The sequence below is a fragment of the Mycteria americana genome, chromosome 9, assembly GCF_035582795.1.
Source record: "Mycteria americana isolate JAX WOST 10 ecotype Jacksonville Zoo and Gardens chromosome 9, USCA_MyAme_1.0, whole genome shotgun sequence".
NCBI lineage: Eukaryota > Metazoa > Chordata > Aves > Ciconiiformes > Ciconiidae > Mycteria > Mycteria americana.
Window position 1 is genome coordinate 4,105,613 of NC_134373.1, and position 24,518 is coordinate 4,130,130.

The 24,518-nt window shown below is 42.0% G+C and overlaps 2 protein-coding genes across 5 annotated transcripts in view; both read right to left on the bottom strand.

Annotated features, from left to right (window-relative positions):
• Positions 1–1,199, bottom strand: part of VWC2L (von Willebrand factor C domain containing 2 like) — a 55,555-nt gene extending 54,356 nt beyond the window's left edge. For all 3 annotated transcript variants that reach the window (XM_075512048.1, XM_075512051.1, XM_075512050.1), the window contains exon 1: positions 883–1,199. The gene's annotated coding sequence lies outside the window, so the exon portion shown is untranslated. The remainder of the gene's footprint in view (positions 1–882) is intronic.
• Positions 1,200–2,039: 840 nt separating this feature from the next.
• Positions 2,040–24,518, bottom strand: part of SPAG16 (sperm associated antigen 16) — a 423,563-nt gene continuing 401,084 nt past the window's right edge. For both annotated transcript variants that reach the window (XM_075512046.1, XM_075512045.1), the window contains one exon: positions 2,040–2,387. In XM_075512046.1, coding sequence (XP_075368161.1) covers positions 2,193–2,387 — 195 coding nt within the window. In that variant the 3' untranslated portion in view covers positions 2,040–2,192. The remainder of the gene's footprint in view (positions 2,388–24,518) is intronic.

A 24,518-nucleotide genomic window follows, 5' to 3' on the forward strand; every position in this document is an offset into this window, starting at 1 on the left:
TTAACCTACACACCCAGGCACACACATACTCCCCCCCCCCCCCCCTCCTCCCAGGGGGTATTTTTTCTGTATCGGGATTTTTGGTAGACTGCAGATGTTCAGCAATTTATTCTCCCTTAATTGAAGCAAAAAAGCAGCAGCAGGAGGAGAAAGCTTTAATCCTAGAGAAGCAGCTAAGGGATCCTGTTGACAAAGCAGTTTTTCCAAAGCCACAACAGAGGGAGACACCGGATATTACACAAGCTTTATCAAATTCAAAAGATATCTTCTTAATTGAAGCACTACGTTTCCATCGCAAGGACTACGCACCGCATTACTACCACCAGCAATATCTATTGTAACGTGTTGTTTGGGAAGTGGGTGATTCATGCAGATAGGGCTGCTTTACGGATCTACAGAGCAGAGAATCTTGCCCACCTAAATGCTACAGGTAGGTTGCAATACTGCAGATCGGTGGGCATTTAGGGGAAAAAAAAGCAGAAGCAGATGAAGTAATTCATGTCAGAGGAAATGTGAAACCATCAAGAGAATTGTCAAAGTTTGATGAGGAAGCTCTCCAAATTAAAAAAAAAAAAAAAAAAAAGTTCTCCGAAGATCATAAATAAGACCGCTATATTTTGCTACAGTCTGTAGTCATCCGAGATGTCCCACAGCAACTCACGAGCGCTCGGCTCAGCGGCGATCCTGGAAATCAGACAGACTGCAGACGTCTTGCACGGACAGATTTCAACAAGTAAACAAATGCTGCTCAGCTCAGAATTAGTTTACAGCTGAACTTTCTCATCATTTCTCATCATGAGAGAGGCCAGGATCGTAGGTAAGTCTCTGAGTAAAACGTTTCCATCCGCCTTCCCTCACCCCAAGTGAATAATTTACACTTACCTAATCAGGCTCGATCTGAAAGCTGAAAGGGGTCACAGGCCAACATGGACTAAAAGGTTAGAAACACATTAGTGAAAGCAGTTCCTCCTAATCACATTTTCAGTGTTGACTCACGGACAATCCCTTCTCCTCCACCTCCCATCGCAAAACACGGGAAAGCAGCAGCCCAGCAACCACAACATGAGAATTAAGCTTTAACCCAGCGCTCAGGATTCAAAGCCAGCAGCGGCGAGGCGGTCCAGAGGCAGGGATGCCGCGGAGAAACCCCGATGCCAGCAGCACAGTCATCGCGGCGAACTTGGGCTGGATTTCCTCAGGTCTTGGGGTGGGGGGGGAGAGAAAAAAACCCCATATATATCCCCTCCCTATGCCCAGCGGATCTCTTGCGATTCAGGATTTGCCACGGCGGGGAAGGGGGGGAGAGGGGGCTGGTTAGGCTGCAGGCAGGCGGGAGAGGGAGGGCGGAGGAGCCCCGCGGCCGGCGGGCGGGCAGCCCCCGCGGCGGGCCCCGCTGCCCTGCGGGGACTCCCCGGCCCGGGGGCCGGGCATGCCCGCGCCGGGCCGCGCAGCTCCGCGCTCTCTGCCTCTTATTATTATAAATAATTATTTTTGGGGGGGGGAAAAAAAGAAAAAAAAGAGGGAAGAGGGGGAAAAAAAAAGAATCCCGCGGCGGAGCGCTCAGGCCCCGCCGGCCTCAGCGCGGGCGCGCCATGGCGCGGAGCGGCGCGCTCTCCCCGCGGGCGCGGTGTTTCCGCGGGGCGCCGCGCTGCCGCCGCGCCCCCGCTCCCGCCGCCGCGGCGCGTCCCGCCGAGCGCCGCTGCCCGCCCGCAGCTGCCGGCGGCTGGGGCCGCGGCTGGGCTCAGCGCCGCGCCGCCCGGCTGCCGCTCATTGCTGCCGGCCGGGCGGCGGCCGGAGCGCTGGCTGCGGGCAGAGCGCGCCCATTGCTGCGGTATTAAAACTTCGCATCCTCCCGCAGGCTGGCACCGGGGAAGGGGCGCCCAGCGCTTGTGTCGCGTGTGGTGTTACATGAAAGATCGAGCTCCTTGCAGTTCGGCTGCTCTGTCATTAGGCGTCATTGTAAAGCTGTTTCTCCAGAAACCACCGAAAGAGAGATTCTTGATGCTCGGGATAACACAGTGGCAACAGAGAGGGGGAGAAATTGGGGGTTTTATTTGGATAAAATGCAGAACAATACTCCTGTCGGGCGACTAGTCCCACTGCAAACATTAACTATGAAAACACTTCGCTGAGGCCCCGCTGCTACGCCGTCAAACCGTTTTTTGCCGTAACGCCTTGAGATTAAGGTCACGTTAAGCAGCGTGCTGGTCCTCAGCTCCAGAGACAAACCGTACCGTCGGCACCCCCGGAAAGCAGCTGCTCTGCCTGGTGATGGAAGGTAACGCCGAGCACTTCGCCGCCGTGGCCCCGCAGGCTGGAGAGCTGCCCACATGCCAGTGGCAGAACCTTAACGGATCCGTCGCTGCTCGCCAGAGCCACGACACGACCTGAAATTCAAAGGAAAGTTATGGAGGTTTGCAACGGCAAAGCAAGAGAGCGGCACTGGAAGTTTTGAGATCGTCGCTTTGAAGACACCCACATTTTGCATACTCCTGTTTTCTGAGATACGTTATCAGAAAGTTGGACAGATCAATACTAATGAGATTGGATTTCGGAGTGATTAAGTGAATCCGGAGAGCCGGGCATGTAGGAGCACAGCTATTTACTTATATTTGGATAGAATTGTTCAGGGCTGGATTCTGACTGAGCGCCGGAGGAGTAGATGCTCTTCTGATACCTGGAGGTATCAGCATCAGACCGCGCTCTTAACGCTGCTTTTCTTGTACAGCTCTGTAAGAAATGAAGGTGCAGGTTTTCAACTGAATTTCAGGGAGGTCGGGCATCTAACTGAACTGAGTGCCTTGCTCCCTTACATCTTTATGGAAAAAACAACCCCACTAACCAACTATACCAAACAGCTATACTAACCAAGCTGTTAGTATAGAACTGGGTCTAACAGCAGAAAAAATAAAAGAAAACCTAAAAAAGGTTCTAAGGAGTTCCCAGTTTCTGTGTGTTTATTTATGAACCCAATGTACTCAGTTTTCATCACTCCCAGTGAGGCAGAATGTGTTTATAAGTTGATTACCCTCCTGCTTAAATAAAAGCAGAGGTAACGGCTGGTAAGTGATATGTTTGAAGCACCTTTTACTTATCCAGCCACCAGATAAAGACTCTCTCCTTTTAGAAATTAACTATAATAATCATGGGTTTCACGTACAAAAAAAAAAGAGAATCAATACATTCATTTCCAAGCTGACGTGGTCCTCCCAACAACGGGATCATTGTACTGCCAGTCATGATCTTGGTCAAACACCTTTTTCTATTAGGAGCAAGTTCAATGTACCCTCCAAATGATTACAGCTCTTTTTATGTATCAGGATTTTCTCTCTGAAAGCAAAGACATCACCAGCGGAGGAATAATTAATATTGACACTGACAAAGTCAGTCTGGCACCGAGGTCATCATTTTTGGGAAGATTATGAAAAAGAGGAGATATTTTGCTATTTTTAGTCATTCAGGTTATTCGCCAAGTAGCCAATGGGAACATGCTGCCCAACAGAAGTTAGTATGGAGGACTCTGTCCCAGTTTTAATAATATGCAAGCCATAGGGCCTTGGGTGTGCCTGCGTGATGTATAGTTTATCCAGGGAATATATTGTCCCTCCATTCAAACGAATTCATAACACTGATGTTCCCCGCTCTGCTCATCGGGATCCGATGGCTTCATTTGACAGCCCGGGAAGTAAACAACTGCCATTTTCTCCATTTATCACAGGAAACACATAGTCTAAAACATCTTACAAACGCACTGAGAATATTTAATCACAAGTTATGCTTAGCGTGGTCATGGATATTTGTGCAAGAAAGGGAACTAGAAAGTAGAGCTAACCATGATAAATATGCCCTATTTGCAAACCTTTATAACTACCCGGCTTCTTCATCTAGAACAAAGCCTGACACAGCAAAGATCTGTAGGATGGATTAGGGTGTCCAAAGCAGCAGATGTGAATATTTATTATAAACTCTCTTCCAGCAAGTCTTTGCTGACAGAAGCATTGCATATGGATTTCACTTGCAGCCAGACTCTCCAGGCAGTCGCTGGGATGACTTCTCTAGGAGCCAAACAAATGCCATTTCGCCTGGAGCCCTGACACCGCAACAGCTGGGCAGGGGGTTAATGTCACTTTCTGCTTCTCAAAACCAGTAACGAACCCACTCGTTAACAAAGAGAGAGGGACGGGAAGGAGAAAAGATTTGGACAACTGCAGTTCACTTCCAGAAAGCAAGGGCAGGACAGACCGATAATTGAGACAACAGCTTCAATGTCTAAGTCACCCCCCTGGTTTGGCAGCAGGGCTGGAGCAGACCCCAACGCTGCGTTTTTCTAAACTCCTTGCTAGATAAGTCACATGCCTGAAGCAAAACAACAGCACTCTCATCCGGTCAGTCCATGCCAGTATTCTGATAGTATCGGGAAATGACAAAGCCGATAGGAAAATAGGGAGGGACAATAAAAGACAACTAGCCAGGAGGTGCGGTAGTAAACTGCACGTGCCTTCATCGCTAGTACTCGCTGGGGAAAGGGTTTAGGTGTATGAGGTGAAGCCCTGGTGACGAACGATTCCTTTCATCTGAATTTTTGTTAGCTGAGTTATGATGTGTTACTACCGTTGACTATGAGTACAGCCACTTCCTTGCTCGGTAGCAGCAGGATGCACAGGCAAATGCGTGCGAGAGGGAACGAAAGGGGAGGGGAACGCACAGAATGAGAACATCTCATTTCCGTCACCCTTTATGTCAACACTGATCTACGCGCTCATAACAATTTGCTCATTATAATGTAAATTTACTCCCTCCTTCCTTCCAAAAGGAGATGTTTCGTTTTGGAAAGAGGGAACAAATTGTGTTTTATTGCTCTTTCAAAATGTTCTCCAATTAGGAAAGCAAAAAAACCTATTACATAATTGTCATGCAAAGCTCTGTTTTTATGAAGGATACTTACTTGTGCACTAACAAAGGCACTTTGATTCAACATTCAGAGGAAGATAAAAGCCTGGAGATAAATTTTTCTTCATACCTTTGACCAAACTGTCAGGTGGGGCTGGTCTATGCAAACTCACTGAACTCAGCAGTTATGCTGATTTGCATTGAAATGAACAGTTTCTGCTTAGAAGATGCAAAGCCTCGAAGACTCTGACCTCTAGATCTGACAGCCTCTAGATCTCCAGCTCACGAGGCTTCCAAAGCACCTGCTCTGGATCTGCTGGTGCACCTCCCGGACGGGCAACACGGGGAGCTAAAATGAAGCTTTGCTCTGGCTGGCCCCACGCCAGTCCCGAGCTCATCCTTCTTCCTCAAACTGGCAGACGGGAGTGATGACAAAGCACACTGCCGCAAGAAAGAGACCCTACAGTAGCAGCCTTTGTGCTAATTACAGCTGATCTGCTGTTGCCCATTGCTAGAACATAGGCACTAATTTTTCTGATGTACCCCTATTATGTCCTTAGAATAACATAAGCTCTGACCATCTGGTCACTTGCTTCAAAAAGGATGCAGTGAGTTAGAAAAGGTAGAGAGGGAAAGGCAGCAAAGGCAATGAAAGGTATAAACAACTTCTGTTCAAGGAATCGTTAGGAGGGATGACAGCTTACCCCAGAAAAAACTATTTGCACATTAAAACGTACCTCGCCGATCATGCGTTCTCCATATGCAAACCTCAAGCTTCAGTCAGCCCACGGTACCGCCGCTGTTTCTCTCCCTGGGGACCCACAGAGTAATCCAGAGCTGAGCCAGCCCAAACTACTACCCAGGCAGTGTGGGTGAAACATGGAGTTTCCATCAAAATGCTAGTCTGAATCCCAGCTAGCCTGGGAGCTGCGAGGCAGCCGGAGAAGCTGTCGGAAGCAGCGCAGCGTGGGACGTGGCATTTCTGAACAGATACCTTTCTTCTTGGACGAAACTGAATTTCCTCTGAGCGATTAGTCCACTTCAGGTCCCTTTTTTCCCCAGCATTTGAGTAAGCTACCACTGTAGGTTTCCAGTCCCGGTGTCCTACAGAGAAAAACCACTGTTCCTGATCTCATGCACGCTACCTCGCCAGGCTGCCATTTCCAGACTGGCAATGCTCTTGGTTTTAGGCATTGATGAATTACAAATGCAGTGCTGTTTTTGGGGCTAGAATTACATTTGTACTTAACAAAACAATAAAAATCACGCATGCCCTTCTAGAAAAACTATTCCTGATGCTAAAACCATTATCCCTACATTGTTTTGAGACCAGAACTGAACCCTAAAATCAATTAGTACCTCAAAAGATGTGATTACTTTTAAGACATGTACCCCACTTTGGAGAATGAGGTAATTAAAATGAATTCTCTTGTGTGGAAATCTGGCCCTGTAAATTTTCCAAATGTACATAAAGTTATGGGCCTAAGAAAGGCCATGGCCATAAAGTGTCAAAAGCAAGAATCTGGCCAAAAAAAAAAGTAATTTTACTGGAGTCTCCACACTGACCTAAATATGTGAGCTTAAAATCAGTTATTGCATTCAGTGAAGCTCAGTTATGTTACGTTTAAGTAAGCAACGTGTTTTTTCTTATCTGCAAGGAACTTTGCATACCTATACTGCTATGTAAATACTAACAAAACCAAAGCCACTCATGTGAATACACTATGAAATCCATCTCCTAATTTGAACTGGTGGATAAATTTAAAATAGTGCTGGTATGTTGCAGCAATCTAATTTGTTCCTGCATTTCTTCAGAAGACAAAACTAGACAAGATTAATTTGCTGGGTTGATGGAACCAAATTACTTGGGGTAGAGGGAACAAAACCTGTACTTGTCAAATGACAATTTGACAATTTATATTCCATAAGAGCCTAACAGAAATCACAGCCATGATTACCGTCTTCTCCGTAAAATGAATTTTGAGTGAAGCCTTGCCAAGACCACGATAAGTACTGCTTTACTGGTTCGTGTGTTCAGACAGCTGGAAACAGTGACATCTTTGGACCGGGAAAGCCTAAAAAGCAGACCAGTTTACTGGTATTAGGCGCTGACAGTCAATAAATGATGTTGGCCAAAGCCTTAGGATTTCATCTCAAAACAAGTCAGAACTGTAAAGGCTGTCAAGCAGCTGATTTCGCAAACAGTTGGGAAGAGCCCTGTTCAGAGCGAACTCTCCAACAGACCAAACCTGCCCGCTTCGTCCCAGCGCATCCCGCTCACGCTGCGGACTGCTACGTCCTCACACTGCTGGGTCCGAACAACCCAACAGCAACAATCCTCATCGGCCAGCCCTTTACAGACACGCTGAAGCATTAAACTTTTCTTCAGGCAAATTAGTTTACAAATGATGTAATGTTCAGTTATCGAATACTCTGAAAATTCCTGCTTTAGCAGACAAGTACTTAATGTTTCTGGAGTAGTCTAGCAGGTTAAATGTTAATAAAATAGCGTTGTAACAAAAGTCACAAACTCCGCAACTTACTGTAGCATATTAGGCTGAGACATTCATACTGATAACCGGCACTGTTTGTTATCTCAGAATAGTTTTTTCTGTAGACTCAGCAGCTAACATTAACTCTTTTGCTCAGATACAGAGCAGAACGAGGACAGTGAAGGACTGAAAACTCTCCTGCCTGTTCCAGCAGCTCTTGCTCTCAGAGCAAGCGGACTAGTCGAGGTGCTGGATTTGGACAATTGCTTCAATAAAAGTACGGCAGTTATTTTAAACTTTCTTGTAAATAATTCAGATGTAGTAACTTTCCCAATTTAAAAATTCTCACACTGCCTAACCGTAAGCAAAGCATTCATCTTCAAAGACACAAACCCAGTTATTTCTTGTTTCATTAAAATTATAATCTTGCATGGATTTAAGAAATTCTGTTTATCATAACTGCATAGAGAAGCCCGAGACCATTACCGATGGCAGAGATGAAATAACATATCAAAGAAAGAAAGAAAGAAAAGCTTTGATCAATAGGGAAATGATTTTTATACACATCAGAACCAATTTAAAGAATTCTCTAGGATCAATTTAGATAGACAGAAATGCTTCTCAGCATTTATTACCTGTGGAGGGAATATTGATCCCATCCATTGATTTCTCCTATGCACGTAGAGCAGCATCTGGTTTTGTTGTGTGGTTTTTTTAAAGAAAGATGCCCCAAAGTGGAAAGTATCAAGAAACTACTTATATTTTAAGGACTTACATTAATGGTTCAACCAATGCCATTACTCAGCACTTTTAAACTCTATTCAAGAATAGCCAAAATGTAATTTAGCTTATTTTTAGCACATGATTGTTAGTCAATGAGATATATTTTAAGGGAAGGGGTTTTTTTTTGAAACCTTCTTTACCAAAGGCTACTAATTCCTTACATAACACATTGTACCAAACATATTTTCTTTCCTGTTCCCTTTTTTAAAGGAATCTCTCTTCAAGATAATACTACGAATCACACAGCCCCACTGGATTACATTCCCTCTGAATTAAGACCTTTTGTCATCATTGGAGCTGCAACCATTGGCATCATCACGACGATCACGCAACCTACAGGGAGTCCTAGGAACAGGGCACCTCTCAGGCCCGGCGTAAAAGGCAAAAATACCCAGTCGCTGCCTTGAATAATCTGCAGTCTAAGCAAACAACCAACCGCAACAAGAAATACAGCAAATAGATCAGGGAGGACAAGGCTACAGATAATTAGAAACTTAGTTAGCCGTGATCACACTGCCTTGCCATAGTTAAATGTTTTATGGGCATGCTGGCAGCAGGGGAGGACTTGGGTTTGAAGTCATGTCCATGCGCTGCCCCATGCAGAGGTACCAGGTACCCTGTACTTCAGTACCTGAAGTACAAAGCTACTTCAGGTACGTAGGGCACATCTAGAGCCGTATAGCTGTTTTGGCGCACACCCCCAGCCAATACGACTTGCTTCTCAGCCTGGACACAGCATGGCATGGCAGTGGCCATGTGCCCTCCAGCTTCTGCGTTGGCATCGCCTGTGCTGCAGAGAAACGCGAACTGGATGGGCTGGGATCCTTACCTGGGAAATGGGAGGCGAGCACTGAGGTGCTTTACACCAGCTCTTGATCCGGCCCACAGTTTTTACTTGGTATGAAATTAGACAACACTTTAATTTTGAGGAACCTTTCTGAGGGGGGTAGAAAGGTGGATGGAAAGGTTGCCAAACACTACAATGTAAGGTTCTTCATGCAAACGTTAGCGTGCTTGCCTAAATAAGAGTAAATAAAATGCTTAACAGATGCTGCAAACTATGATTGCAGTGGCTGTAGATAAAATTCTTCATTACTGTCACACCAAGCAGAATGTTATTTACCAAGCAACTGATTTCACCATACGATAGATGTACATTTTTTTTTGTTCTATAAACAGCTTTCAACAAATATAGCAATTATTTCTTGTCTTCCAAATGTACACTATGTTTTGCTTAGGAATGCACTTTTTTGACATTGTTATATAAGTCCTCCATTCTCAACCGTGAACAAAACGTCCTAACTATTCTTCTCTTGGAAATAACGGCAACCCCCTCCTCCCTTTGCCTTCCCACTGTGTTTGTTTAGATCTTTCACGGGAGAGGGCATAGAATAATAATCTTGAGCAGGTTGTAATTCACTTGCAGCAATTTACTAAATATTCGCAGTAATAGAGACCAAAAGGCAAGCTGGGAACAAGAGGAGAGGTCCAACACTCTGCTGATACAGGTTTTTAATGTATTGATACCAAAATAAAATCCTTTTGTCATTCTCTAATGTAATGACTTTTTTTTTTTTCCTCCTTTCTCAGAAGTATTTAAATAGACGGAGATTTGGCAAAGTATATTAGGGAAAATTAGCTCATCTCAGTATGCACTTAAACTCGTGACTCACTTTATGCATGTGAAGTCATTCAATTCAGTGTAATCATGTGCTTAAATGATGGTGGGATCAGGGCATCACAAACAGATTCATTATTGCAATAATGAGTTACAGCACAAGGTCTTATAATGAACAAACTCACTTTTATTTGGCTTTTAGCAGTACACTAACAGTTAGACCTTTTAAAGAGAAAGGCAGCTTTAGAGACTGAGTAGGGGCATATAATGCAGGTTTCCTAGACCCAAGTATTAGAAGAAGATAGTAACAGAAAAGTAAGTGCAGAGAAGTGTCTTAGACAAATTGCCCAGTAGACACTCATAAAGGTGGAAGGTGAGTCCCCCGGAACACAGAAAAACTCAAATTATGCAGGCAGGGTGTTAAGAGAAATACAGTTATTATCTTTAAAAATCTGCGTATAGAGATTTGTCCTGGATGAGAAGTGAGCGCGCGGCAGGATATGGCCTTAAGCATTTCCCTCAAAAGAGTAAGGGTGTGGAGTAATGTTTGGCCAACGGAAACAGAGGACTTCTCTTAACTTCTTACTGTGTGGAAAATGTGACCCAGATGAAGGGGCATTATTTCCAGAGCTTAAACAGATCGCAGAACTCGACAAATCCTTTTTCAATCAAAAAATCACCAGAAAGTTACTCAGAGCAAAGAAAGCATTTATCTGATAGAAGAAAATCCTTTATATAAAAGAACTTAAAGCCTTTTTATAAGGATTTCTAGACCCAGACCATTAGTGTAAAGCTACCCTTCAGCTGGACTTGAGCTTGTTTATATTAGATTTTAGCTGGCCTTTTGGTAGCATTTGGGATTTTCAAAATAGTTTCAAAACAAACCATAAGGTATTAAAGCAGAAACTTTTGGAGCAGAGTCTTCAAGATGTCAAAACCTTTCTGGATGTGTTAATGAGGCATGCTTGAATATATTCAGAATCTATTAAAAAATAATATATTGAGAATAAAAGGACAACAATCTCCATCTTCTGTGCAGGACTGGAGGTTTCTTCATGAAAATTTTTACCAAAGAAGACTATTTTTGTGCATACAATAGGAACACATTTGTCTGGCTTTCAGTGTTAGCTAGAATAGCTATATGTGGGCACACGTAGGTCTATGCTTCCAAGTGAATCTACCTGGAGGAAAAAAAAAGGGTGAGGAACAAGGCAGATGGCATTCTGGCAAGAATCCTTGGACCGCTACCGAGCGTGGGACCTCAGTCCTGCTGAGCTCTTCTGAAATCTCAAATCCCAAAAGGCAGCATTTGGTTTTTATATCGCCGTTAAACGGGAATGCGTTCAGCGACGCTGCATCAACGGGGAGCTGCCCGGAGCCTCGGCAGAGCCATCACCTCCTCAACACTTGTTGGCTGAGAAACTTCAGAGAAGGTGGCATCAGTAATGTTGTTGCTGTAGTTGTGCTTGTGCTGCCCAGGGCAACAACATGACAAAAATGTCGAATTTTAAAATGCTGCATGAGGGGAAAGCAATGGAGGAAAAGAGTAAAGATCAGTATCATCTGATGATCTTCAAAAAGGAATAAATCACCATAAAATTGTCTGCAGAAGTTGCCAAGCTGAAGCTCTGCTTACAAAGAAACTTTCTGAAGGTCTTTTTATGTGATGGCAAATGCTCCAGAGCGTGGTTAAGGTTCATACTAAAATCTTATTCTGAAGAACAAGCTTTTCTCTTCTGTTAAACTCCTATATTGGAAGCAGCATATCAAGTACTGTACTGTGTGTAATATCATCTCCATACATTAGCTGGTTTCTTGGTGTTTTAAGAGTCTGAGAGGAAAAAAAGTCGCACTTAGGTTAAATAAAAATTTTCATTAAGAAAAATAAAACTTCCTGATGGGTTAACGTAGAAAAATTAAGTCACAGCAAAACTGCTGTCACCACAAATTGAAATTTAGTCTTGTTTCTGCTACAAGTGAGGTCCCTGAATATAGATTTGGGTGCAAAAACATGCTTTCCTCTGAACTTCCTACTTGACTGCAGTTGTATGTATTTTAGGCATCACTATGTCGTCTCATTTTTAAGAATTCAGTGAAGTTAAGCAATGTATAAAGACAAGAAAAATTCCAGGTATGCAGGAACATAGCTCTGACTAATGGAAACACCGTTTTAAAAGCATTCAGAGAATAGAAGATAACCTTTTTATTAATATTCTATTCTTTCTCTTTTCCCCACTCTATTTTCAGATGCCTGCAGTCATTCAGGTAAAGCCTCTTTGATCCTCCTTCCTTTCTCAAACGATAAGATGGAGATGCTTGTGTTACAGATGATGAGACCAGGATGTGAACAATGATTTATTTTTCCCTTGGACAGCATATGCATCATCCTTTCCATTAACTCTAAAGGAATGACCAGATGCGTAATCGTTTTTTGACACAGAGTGGGATTCATCTCATCTGAACTTGCCATCCCGAGACGAGTAGTTAGTTCATCTGGGCTCCTTCTGCAGCTACCAGCGAGAAAAACTTCCTTTTCAAAGGAACTCACCCTGCCTCTTTTAGACAGCTATCGCAGGTGATCGTCTCTGTGCGCTGACTACAGAGGGACTCTACATAGCTCATTTTCAGACGGCTGAGGCAGGGTGAGATTAAATCCCACTCAAAACTTGCAAACAGGCACCTCAAAGAAATTCTCACAAGAAATTCCCTAGTTTGCACTGCTGGCAGACTTGCCTATGCTCGAGCTTCTGAAAATGTAACTAGGCACCTGTATGCATCTCCAGGCGCTTAAATACCATTCACAGTCGGACTTACATAGGCAATGACCTCTATTAAACCCAAGTCTTAATCATTTGGTGCAACTCTCATGCTGTGGCAACAAGCCATAATTTAAGTAGCATTTGGTAACAAAGCAGATCGTGTGCATCGTCAACGTCTTGTAACCCTAATAACTCAGAGATAATGGACTTGTCTCTGCTATATTTCTAAGCTTATTGAAACGGACTGTAATTAGCACTTCCTTTTGAGATACAAATCTCTTGACCCCAAGAGCCAGCTCTTACACCACAGCTAATAACCACTGCAGGTGATCAAAGCCCGAGATGAAGGTGGACTCAGACAAAAGGGTTTGCTCATGCAGACCTGGAAGCCAAACTTCAGTTTACTTCTAGAGTTCAAGCAGGAGTCATGAAGACTACTACTTCAGAGAAAAAGCACTTTTGAGGAAAAAGAATATTTGTCTTGCTTTCCTTCGCAATGTTCTGCCTAAATGTTTTATCTCTGAACATGCTCCTTAAAGAGAAGTTCGGTGTCCTTATGAGCCCAGATCAGAGCAGAAGCTCTGGGTAAACACTGTTGATTCCTAATGCTTCTTGCACTCATCAGTCTTTTCTAAGCAAGTAAGATCAGGAAACACTTCTGTTTTGTCCTTAAAGCTAGTTTGTTGTTATCATTATTATTTCAAGCTTAGAGGATGATCTAATGTATGTGGACTCTGGTTTTTGTCAAGGAAAATCCTTCCCTACACAATGCTCCCTGGAGAGGAGGCTGATGCAGAGCTGGTTAAAGCACTGCTGAGGCGTCTGGCAAAGCCGAGCCTGGCTTGTGCTGTGTGTGCCTCCAGCTTAGCCGGAGGTTACCCTCCTGACTTTTCCGTGCCCAGTCTGTCGTAGCTGTCTGGGCATTTTCTATTGTGACTGGAAAGAGATGAGTGAAATAAAACGTGCTCTGCAGGTCCCCACTCTCCATTCACTCCAGACATAGCCCCGTGACTAGCTTGAACAAATTACCTCATTTTTAGGTAGCCAAATAGATTGATTCAATGCCATCCTTAATCTTCTCAAACTTCAGCTCTCCCAAATCTTAAGTTGGTTTCTTTTGTCTGTTTATAAACTTTTCAGGATAAAAAATGGTGGTTTTTAATCCTAATCGGTGCAGCCTTCACATGTTGCCTACACTATCATGGTAATTTAAGTGAAACAGAGCGTTACAGAATGACTTGTATCTTTCTTCCACATTACAACTAAATAGTATTTTACCATGTAGTAAAAACAGACAGACACACAGGAAGACTCTGAAAACAAAACAAAAAAATGGAAGTTGAAAAACAGGCTTAATAAAATCTTCTCTAAGTAAAAGCTCAAACAAAGAGTCTACTTTTAACATAAGCATGTTATTGTCAACAGCAGCATCTCTATTAGGCTTGTTCCCTTACCTAAACATTCCTATTACTGTCATTTCTCAGGGTTGTCATATTCACTGCCTTGACAGCACAAACACTGTGCTGTAAAATCTGTCAAAGAGGCCAGTTGATTTCCTACATCTTCTGACACTTGCAGGTCTTTAATATCAGGCTGTCAGAACACCTAAGAGAAAGGCGGGTGCTTCGCTGTTCGGTGCTGTTACTGTGACTACCATCACACATACTTTAATCATTAGCCTTATACTGCTATGAAATCCTGACTTTTATGCCCTTGGAGTCCCATGCTAGAAAATGCTGCTGGCATAAATCTATCGTAGAGGTTAGCTGGCTCACTTACCCATGGAGTTACATTGGTAAAATGAAGCCTTTACGTTTTATGAAGCTTATATAGTTTTTTCTTAAACTTTCTTCTGTGACTTTATTTTTGAGGGGAGCTGTAGTAGGTGTAACGATTATTCAGTGACAGGCGTAGGTGAAACTCAGCTGCTTAAAATAAACTTCTCTATGCCTGGACCATTTTGTCTTTAGGTATACTAATGTAGCAGGTGAGCTTGGTGGGCAGTGAGTTTTCTGTAATGCAAAATTCCTTTGATTCAATATTGAAATGAAACTGAGAGAAGAACAACAAGAGTAAATCAGACCAGAACAGTCAATGGCCTTTAAGTGTTTATGGCACTCACTTCACAGGTAGGAGGGCATCTGTATTCCTGCTCCGGCTCTGCTCTTGTCCCCCACTAATGCTGAACAAACTAGTTCCTGAGCTAATAATTATCCTGGGATAGGCCTTTTTGAATCTCTTCTGTTTTAGCATTCCACTTTGTATCAAAAAAAAAATTTAAAAGCTGGTAAAAAAGATTTTATAGCCCCCAGATCAGGGTGCTGCCCTGAGATGTAGCAGTCCCTGCTATGACTAGCAGCCGAATTAATCACACAGCATGGCGTGGATCCACAGAAGCCACATGGTCAATGGATTTAGGAAACCCCATTGCAAGAACTAAGAGTGTGATAAGCAAAGCACGTACTTCCAGGTGGTATGAGTCAGTAAGCTGCCAGAAACCATAGCTGGATGTTTATGTAGCTTTAAGTGACTGTATTGATGCTCCAAAAGTTTCTATTCACAGAGAAGGGAACAAAAATTTAGGGCTTTAGTACTTCAATTGCCAAAGAACATTTGCTGCGGGAACCTAATAACTTTTATATGCACAAATCCATGAACGCCCTGCAAGAACATTAGTGGAGAATCAACAGACATATGGCTGAGGCAGAGGTAGGACAGGTTTGGAGATCAGTTCCAATAACTGCCTTAACTCCTTGACAGTACACGTCATTTAATTTCCCTGTGCCTCAGCTCCCCATCTGCAATAGAAAGTGGCAACACTACTTTGTTCAGCTTACCTCCTTAGTTTGACTGGGGCAGGAGCTCTTACAGCTTGCCCAGTGGAGCCTCTAGGCATTATTAAAAAAATCATAAATAATAACAAAAGCGTTTACTGCTGGAAGTCAACAGCAGATCTCCTGGCTATGTGTGCACACAAGGCATCAGCTGAACCATGGGAGATAACACACAGTGTCACCTCCTTGGGCTGCTCTGCTCCCACCGGCTGCCAAATTACTCTCACCTCTCGTCAAGTAATGGCTAAATACTGTAAGGAAATGCAGTCTGGCTGCTGCTGCTTACAGTAATGAATGCTGCTGTCGAGTATAACAAATGTTGTATGTCATAACGGCATTTATGACACTAATACTGAATCACTGGATAGCATCCAATAAAAATCTATGGTGAGGTAATGGGACGTAGCTAGAGGGTGTTGAAAAGGAATCCTGAGTTAATATCGTTCTTACAGTTTTAGGCATACACAAAATATCTGGTAATACTACAGATAAGTGATAGTTAGAAAACAAAAAAGCTCACTGTAGGACACATTAGACTTTTTGCAGACTTATGGTATTTTGAATGCAGCTCCTTACAGCGCTCCCTGCCAAGGTTTTTAGCGGGGTTAACACTTTTGACTGTTTCGTGGCATCTCCTATGCTTTAAGTGTCTGAAATATATGAATTGTTTTTCACTCGTTGTCCTGGACTGACTGGTACATTATTGCTTTTATTCACAGCCAAAACCTATTTTTAATTCTTTATGGATTATTCATCCCTTGCCTGAGAAGCCAGCGTAGGTCAAGTCTGAATGAGTTTGTCTCAGATCCTGCAAACTGACTGCTCGTTCAAGCCTAAGTCCATGACGTGTAACAGTTTCCAAAATGAAAATGTCCTACTAGACCCAAGTAGTCTCTCGTATATCAGGTTAAGATATAAAATGTGCTTTGAACTGTGTTCCTTTTCCTTGAACTTGCCATTTGCAATACTACTGATTGCTTAGAGATGTTAGTTGCCCTTTCCTGTGCTTGCAGAGCCACTTACGCAATAAAATGATGGAGGTAGGGCTTTGTAAGTCCAGTCCATCCCTTCCCTAGGACTGCATAAGCACGGGTAGTTTAAATTATTTTCATTTAAATCCAGGTTTCCAAAGCAACCCTATCAAATAGAGGCATCCACCTTTCATTTGCTGGATGGCTTCAGCTAATATTTAGGCTGTCATGGTCTCCAAAAGAGGGAAGATTGCAGTCTTCTCCACTATTGTATTATCTTTTCTCACTGCTTTTTCTACTTTTGTATTCTGGCAAACCCGCAGTGATAGGAGGTAATTCTAGCTTGTAAGATCTTAGAAGAATAGAATGCAGGTCCCAATGTATATCTTTCATATCTAATTATGTAATTTTCTGCAACATTCCTGTCTCCTTCCAGTTTAGCCAAAAAAGCTCCTGGTGAGTACCTCACTCTTCTCCCTTTCTTTGAAAATGTACGCTGTGCTCTAACAGCTCCTTTCCTTCTCTGTCGATAATTTTCCTTCTTCCTGTACTGAAGCTCTACATCTACCTGCAGGTGTTGCTCTCCGTGTATCTATCTTGGTTCTCCCATGGCCTCCTTCATCTTCTACATCAGTCCAGTTCTTTGCTCCACACTCCTTCGTCTTCTCACCTATGCTTAAACTGGCCCCATTGCAAGCCATGATTTCCAGTTACCCACCCATCATTCCATTCATCAGGCTAAAACGTATCCTTTCTCCTCTTCCAGCCCCCATACAAAACCTACTCTTTTCCTGACACATTTCCCACTTGAACCATCGGTTTGCATTTTTTTTTTTGCCAGTTACATGTTCTTGTGATGATTTCTAAAAAAATCTTTTTCATTTAGCTTTCTAACCAGCATATTAACGCAACTGGGCTTCTGTAACCTCATGGATTACTGAATCCCCTAAATGACTACTCTGATAGGACAAAAAATGATCATACTTATATGATCATACAAATGATCTCAAAAAATCGTACTCACTTTCATACAAATGAAAATCACTTATAAATTCCATTGCTCCATGCAATTTTTAAATGCTGTTTTAAATGCCTTCCTTATTATTCTTAATTAGGAAGTTATTAATACTGTACTGACATAGTCCTGTGTGGAACCGGAGCTATTACAATGCCCAGTTTTCATTGTCAAAGCACAAGTCTTATTCTTGCAGTGCTGTGTGTTTTGGGGCAGCACACAGACCCAGGTACCGGTCCAAGAAAAGCTTAGGCTATACGGTGGGACAGAGTTATCAGCCATGCCTAGCCAAAGAAACCGCCAGCCTTTGTCTTTTTTCTTCATTTATACACGAAGCCTCTAAACATTCTTCTCTGGTAAACAAGAAAGAATGATCTTAGGGCAGAATTCCAGGAACTTATTTTCTGTACAAGGGAACTGTGGGTTAAGGTTGAGTTTCTCCACATTGGGAAAACTTTTGTTTTAAATACTCCATTGTAGTCCTGTCATTCCGTTCCCAGGGATGCAGATCTCTTTCAGCTGGATTCTCCAGGTGAACGGATGATTCCATAATGCAGTTAACATTTGTTATTAACTTTTAATAACCTCTATGATTAAATTAATCTGACATTTCCATTAGATGATACTTTTATTGTGCCTATTCTTTCTTCCCACTGTAAGTGAGCCTTCAGATCTGCCTTAGAGTTAAAGCTGCAAATTCATGTAGCTTCATTAAAATATATTTGTTTTAAAACAGGGTTCAGATCTGGTTCTAGATTTTCTCAAAAGCTTGAGATTCAGGATTGAGGTTTATATTGCAGCAACTATTGAAGGGAAAACTTAACCTCCAGTTTAATATCCAAACTCTGAGTCCCATCTCTCTCTCTCTCTCTCCCCCCAAAGGTTTGACTCAGATTCAGCTCCTGTTTTCCTTATGCAGTACTAATACGTTTGCCAGGGAGTTAGTTTGGTTTCACAAGAGCTTTAGCAACATAACCAAAGCAACCACGCCAGACTGCATAAATGGAGTTTCAACAAGTGCTTTTGAACAGAACCTCTTCCCAAAATTGTCTTTCTGTAATTGAAAAATGTCTTTCAAATGGAACCACTTAGCATAGCTCTGAACTGTATCCAGAATGGTCATAAACTGCTGCTCACAGGCTAAGGGCCAAGATTTTAACTTCAGATACAAATGCAGTAGCAGATGCCAGTACTGCTAACACTGAAATCTAGCCTGGTAAGCTTGATTTTAAAGGGTTTGTTTCTTTGTTCTCATTTCTGCTTGTAAAATCAAGGAGTGTGTTTAAAGCAGAGCTCACATGAAATGTTCTTAGGGAAAACTCACCATGAAAACTCTGTCCAACCCAGGCTTCTGGTCTGCCTCAATCTTATCATAGCCTGGATAGCTCGTAATGGAGCCTTCTCCAGACTCCCTTATTCTTTATGAGCAATAAGCAGATCAAGGGCCTCAGCATTAGCTTCAATTCTTTCCGTTAAAACATCCCAGCTATATACAATTTCATCACTTCTTCCGTGACATCTCCAGTGAATCACCTTCAGCTCTTTCTCACAAGGTCCTCCCTAAGACATACCGCTCTCATTCTGCCTTCCCCATAGCAAAACACTGCTACTGAGATCATCATTGTTAACTATGCTCACCGTACCCCTCTCAATGGCCTCCACTCCTCAACGACACCAATTGAAACTCCAAAGACATCTCATTCATTTAGGTTTTTGTCAACTTCCTCCTTTCCACCTGTTTAGCTTTCAATGTCTCATTTGCCTGATTCACCCAGAAGTCTTTATGCCGAGAAGTTCCACGACTCAACTTATCGACGCTTTCTTCAAAAACACAGAAGACTTGAATAAGATCAATTGAAGCCACTGACGTCAAATTTCCTCAGTCAGAAAGCTGTTCAGCAGAGTTCCTTCTGCTTCAGCAAAGGCACCTGTTCTTTAACGTTCTTCATGCTTTTGGTAATGGCTGTTGAGAAAACAGCCTTCCATGGGACTTACTGCAAATTCAGAAGTCTGAGCAGGGGCAGACACTGCAGATGGCTTAACAGGTAGAAATGTGTCAGCAATAAATCAAGAAGGCAGGAGAGAGGGCAAAAATGCCTCTTATATGGTATCAACCTGTTTATTCTTGTTTTACCCCAACATCAAGAACACAGCTCTTTAGGCAGCAACCGTGCCACCTCTTTTTACCTTCACTCCATCCTAATTATCAGGGTACAACTCAGATTTTTAGAATGACTTAGGGCACCAAAGTCTCAGCTTCTGCTGAAAGTTATTTTGATTTGGCATCCAACCCTCAATTATATTTCTGGTTAATACCCCTGGTGCACTAAGAAAGAACTGCCTTAACTCCATTGCACAAGCGATGCTTTCTCTGAAAGATGTACCACTGGCCTGCCCGTAGACAACAAACAAAATAAAGACTTCAGTGCCTTGCAGCTAGTAGTCATTTAGCAAAGAAATAGAAGTTTCAAAAAGGGATCCAGCCTAAGGAAAAAATCTAGTTTCTGTATTTACTGCAGCTGTTCCTGAGCTAATATATCTGGGATAACAAGGATGAAAATTCCAGCAGACAGGTGATAATGACTAGAAATAATTTGATATTATCTGTTTCTCTATCCCTACTGGTGGAATATTTTGTTCCTTACAATTTTGTTTTTACACCACAATAAATCATGAGTAAATTACTGATTAAATTTGAGGTCCTAAAGACATCAAGTAATTGTAATAACTAGTATTAGAAAATCATTTAACTCTTAGAATCTACTGATTAACATATAATTCATGTGATTCCTTTTGTTATTATAAATACAGTTTAATTTAAAGATAATATTCTAATCCACTGTATTAAAAAGCAATTATGGCAAGAGTGCATTAACTAAGAATCAGTTGCACATCCCAGAGACATAACAGATCCAGGACTTTTATAGGAACTCATTCACGTGGAGGTGACTGAACAACTGGGGAGGCTATCAGTTAATCCACTTAATTATTTAATGCAATAGGATTTAATTTGCTAATGAAATTCACAAAGTTGTTGGATACTGAAAACATGCTGGCTTGTGAACACCAACCACAGCGCTCGCCATCACGCAGATACTCTTCCCTTCATTTGCAGACATGGTATTGCGGTGGTGAATTGGTTATGTGCAGCAGCGATACTGAGAAAGGCTTTTCAGGTGCCCTTTTAGTAGAATTTAGAAACGGAGATGCTGGAAGAAGAAACAGCAATCAAGCCATCCTGTGCACACCACCAGCATAGCTTCTGCAGGTGTCTCCTGGCCTGCATGAGATACACCGACACTTTTCAGGAAATGTGGAATCATTAAGCCTAAAGTTTTAGAGAGAAATGTAGAATCCTCTCTAAATTAAAGAAATCAGGGGCAAAAAAAGAAGCCCACACAGACAGAACTCCATTGTTTTGGATGCTAAAGAGAGATTCTGCTTAAAAATTAAAATCATATTTTCCCTTAGTACCTGAATATCCATAATTCAGATATTTAACTCAGCAAAAACTGTTCAGTATTGGATCTGAATGAACAGAAAAAGTCAATGGCAAATTCAGGATTAGGACCTGAATCTGTTTCTCAGGACATTAAATCATGTCAGAAAACCTCCTTTTGAAATTCTCTTAGTGCTACATGGATCAGTTCTCATCACACTGGCTGCCTCAACAGGACGCGTGGAGTAAGACTTTAATTCCTCTGAAAGGCATGGGCATATTACAAATGGTTAGCATCCTCCATCGCCTCTATGTGCAATTCGTATACTCGTTTGTCTTCTGCACAACTGTATTTCAATCTTATTTTCATTAGTAACTTGTACTGTATTTGGATTAATTACTAAACGAAAAAGAGTATCATTATATACGGCAAAGATGAAAAGCTTGCAAATGGAGAATTATAATTCCCTCATTGAGGGTATTATACTCACTGCCTCTCAGAGTGTATTATAAATCCACACATACTCAAGCACTGAAATTCTTCACCTGTATCTCAGGTAGGTAAAACAATGTCCCCTTTTTGATCTCTTCAAGCTGCAAGCTTTAGGTGGTCTGAAAACAGAATGTGGCCCCAGTAGCTTTACATTATTTATTGATATTTCCTGTATCTCACTAATCTGCCCTATGGAAAGAGAGAAGTTTCCTTGTTTCAAAGTCAGATTTATCTGGAGAGCTGACTTTTCATTGTTTAAAAGCCTGGCCTAAGTTTGAAGTATGACAATAATTAAAAGAAATCAAGTCTGAGGAGAGATTTGTTGATGTATTCTAAGGATTGTTTCTTAAACTTCAGCTCACTGTGATTTTATAGTAAAGGCAAGCATAGAAACCTGAAACCATTGCAAATTAACCTGCTTTTATCTGGACTGGTAAATTATTTTTAAGTGTGTAGTATCAGTTAAGAGGAATAAGCTGCTCAAATGGTTTCTGACAGAAGAGGAAAGTTCTGTTTGGAGGCCATAGGCATAAAAGATAAAGAAGTGTATCAAATTAAGCAAGAGGTCACTTGTGAAAGAACAAAATACAGGCAATGTTAAAAAAACAAACTATGGTTAAGTGGGTTGAGGCTAGATAGGAGCTAGGCTCTGAACAGCAACAACCGTGCCAGGGGTGGGATAGGAGAAATCCTGTAGTGGAAGAAATCGGAAGTTAATTTTTTCTTGATGAATGCCCCACAACATTGTGGCTGTGAACACTGGTGACACCGAAGGATGTCAAAAATAATTAAGCAAACAAGCAATGAAAGAGTAGTTCAGAATTAGCATTTTTATGTGGGTTAATACGAGATGGGATGGCAATTAGAGGTAGCTGTGAGGCACAGAGTACTGCAGAGGGGTGTGCAGCTAACGGGTTACCTTCTAATCCCCACTGCTGGCTGGACGTAGGAGAAAGGCAACGAGAGGAAAAAATATCCAAGAAGACATCTACGTACAAGTGTGCTCTGAGACCGCTGGTTCTGCCAGAATTCAAAGCCACTACCCGGTTAACATAGAGGTTTTGGAGAGCATATCATTTGGTTCAGGGAGCAAAGATGAACTAGAGATAGCTCTATTTGTAGCTGGACTACGTCACAGAGAAAGAAAGAAGAAAAATCCAAAATGACAGTCACCCAGGATCACCCACGGGGGACAATGGGGTGGGCTGGGCTTCCTCCAGAGGCGATGGATAATTCCCACTGCATTAGATTTCTAGAGTGGAATGAGAAACTGCATTTTTGCTGATTGATACTAGTCATTAGAAAAGTAGCTAAGCAGAATCAGAAAAGAGTTAGGAAGAACGGCTTCCCAAGTAAGCGCAATGATATCCTGAGATGAACCATGAATCCGTTTCCCCATATGTTCTTGCCATCACTTCACGATTCAGCATTCCCATTTCCCTCCCATCTATTCTGCGATTTCAAGACAAAACAAAACTAAGACAATGTTGTGAATACATCCGATTTGCTTAAAGAACAGAGATTTTCTCATCCTGTTTGTATGTGGCTGAACTTTATGAGCTGCATTTATATTGCCTAGTTTGCACAGTCTGGGGCCAATCTGGATGTTTTTAAGTAAGAGTTATTCATTTAGCAGGAACAGGTAATTCACTGACTATCTGAATTGTTTAGGCAAATTCCCTGCACTATCAAAGCTTTTGCTTCTTATATGCTTATGCAGCTTATCTATTACTCTTTGAAATGCACACCTAGAATCTTTTACTGCATTCTCACGGCTAGAAACCTAATCTGGATTCAAAAATTATGACACCAGAGGCAAAATACCAGCATCATCAAGTCCTGAAAGTCATCTCTCTCTGTTCCCACTACTGTTAAGCTGCAGATTTCTGATCTTAGGGACCTGATGGAGAATAAATACATGTTTTGTATTTGATTTATTTCTATGTTATTAAATCTTGTTTGTGCTTCACCCGGGTACATGTAACAATGTGAACTTATGTCATGCCACAATGGATCATGTCATCAAAAGTCATTATTCTCATTGGAAATACTGCAGTTGCTTGCGGGCTTGGGAGCTTATGATATTCCCGACTCAAGATCCTGTGATGGGAATGAAATTCATAGTAAGTCGGTAATTACATCTGGTTGTATCCTGTGAAGATACAGGCACTCAGAGACAAGCGTGTCAATACTCTGTGTTTGTATTTTTGCAAGATAGGAGAAATTCAATTTTAGTCAGCTATCTTCCAGTGACTTTCTGCAACTATGTATCAGCAGAACTTTTTTCACTTTTTATTTTAAAGATAAATTGCTTGGTGCACTATCAAGGATACTTAGAATTTAAGAATAGAACCTATTAGTCTGTCACTCTTCCAGAGACACAGACCTTGAAGGGTCTGAAGTAGTCTTTATGTGACAGCATAATAAGGATGTCAGGCCCCCTCTCTCCTCCCCCAGTCTTCTTGAACGACATTTTCCCCAGCAGGGAAAATTAATACACTTCAAGAGTTATAACATGCCGGAAAACATACATCAGCCATCAGCATGATTTGCTAAAATGAAGCAGTGTGGAAACCACATTCTTAATCAACTTTTGTAGACCAGCTCTCTTCCTTTCTCTAAAAAAAAATTAAAAAGTAAAAAAAAAAGCGCTTCATAATGCATTTACTGTGTAGCGTTGGATTTGCTAGTGAAGTGTGGAATATTTTTCTTCTTATGTTATTAAATTTCAAAGACATACTCCTTAGGGCTTGTCTTAAGTCTGTCATCTGTGCTGGTAGTAAAGACTCTTAACACTTGGACAGCTCCATCCCTCCCCTTGGATCCCACCAGCAAATCAATCAAAACGGCACCACCTCTCTTCGACGCAGGCTTTCAGCAGCGGGCCAGGAAATGTTTGTATTTCCTCACCACTTAGCTGGCTTTTGTCATCACTTGAGAGTTGTCTGTATCACTTAGCAAGAAAGGGACGCGCACACAGGGGTTATCTCCTTAGTGTCAGAGGAAGCACGATTATGTTATTTGATCACAGCAAAGAGAGCAGCTGGTATCTTGCAAAGGATGGAAAACAGAGAAAAAGTTAGGGAATTTAACTACGGCAAAATAATAAGAGGGGGAAAGAAAAGAGAACAAATAAAGAGAAAATGGAGATGAATATAAATAAGAGGAAAATGATAAAGGATTAAGGAATATGAATCAAGAAAATATTATGTCAACAGGAAAAG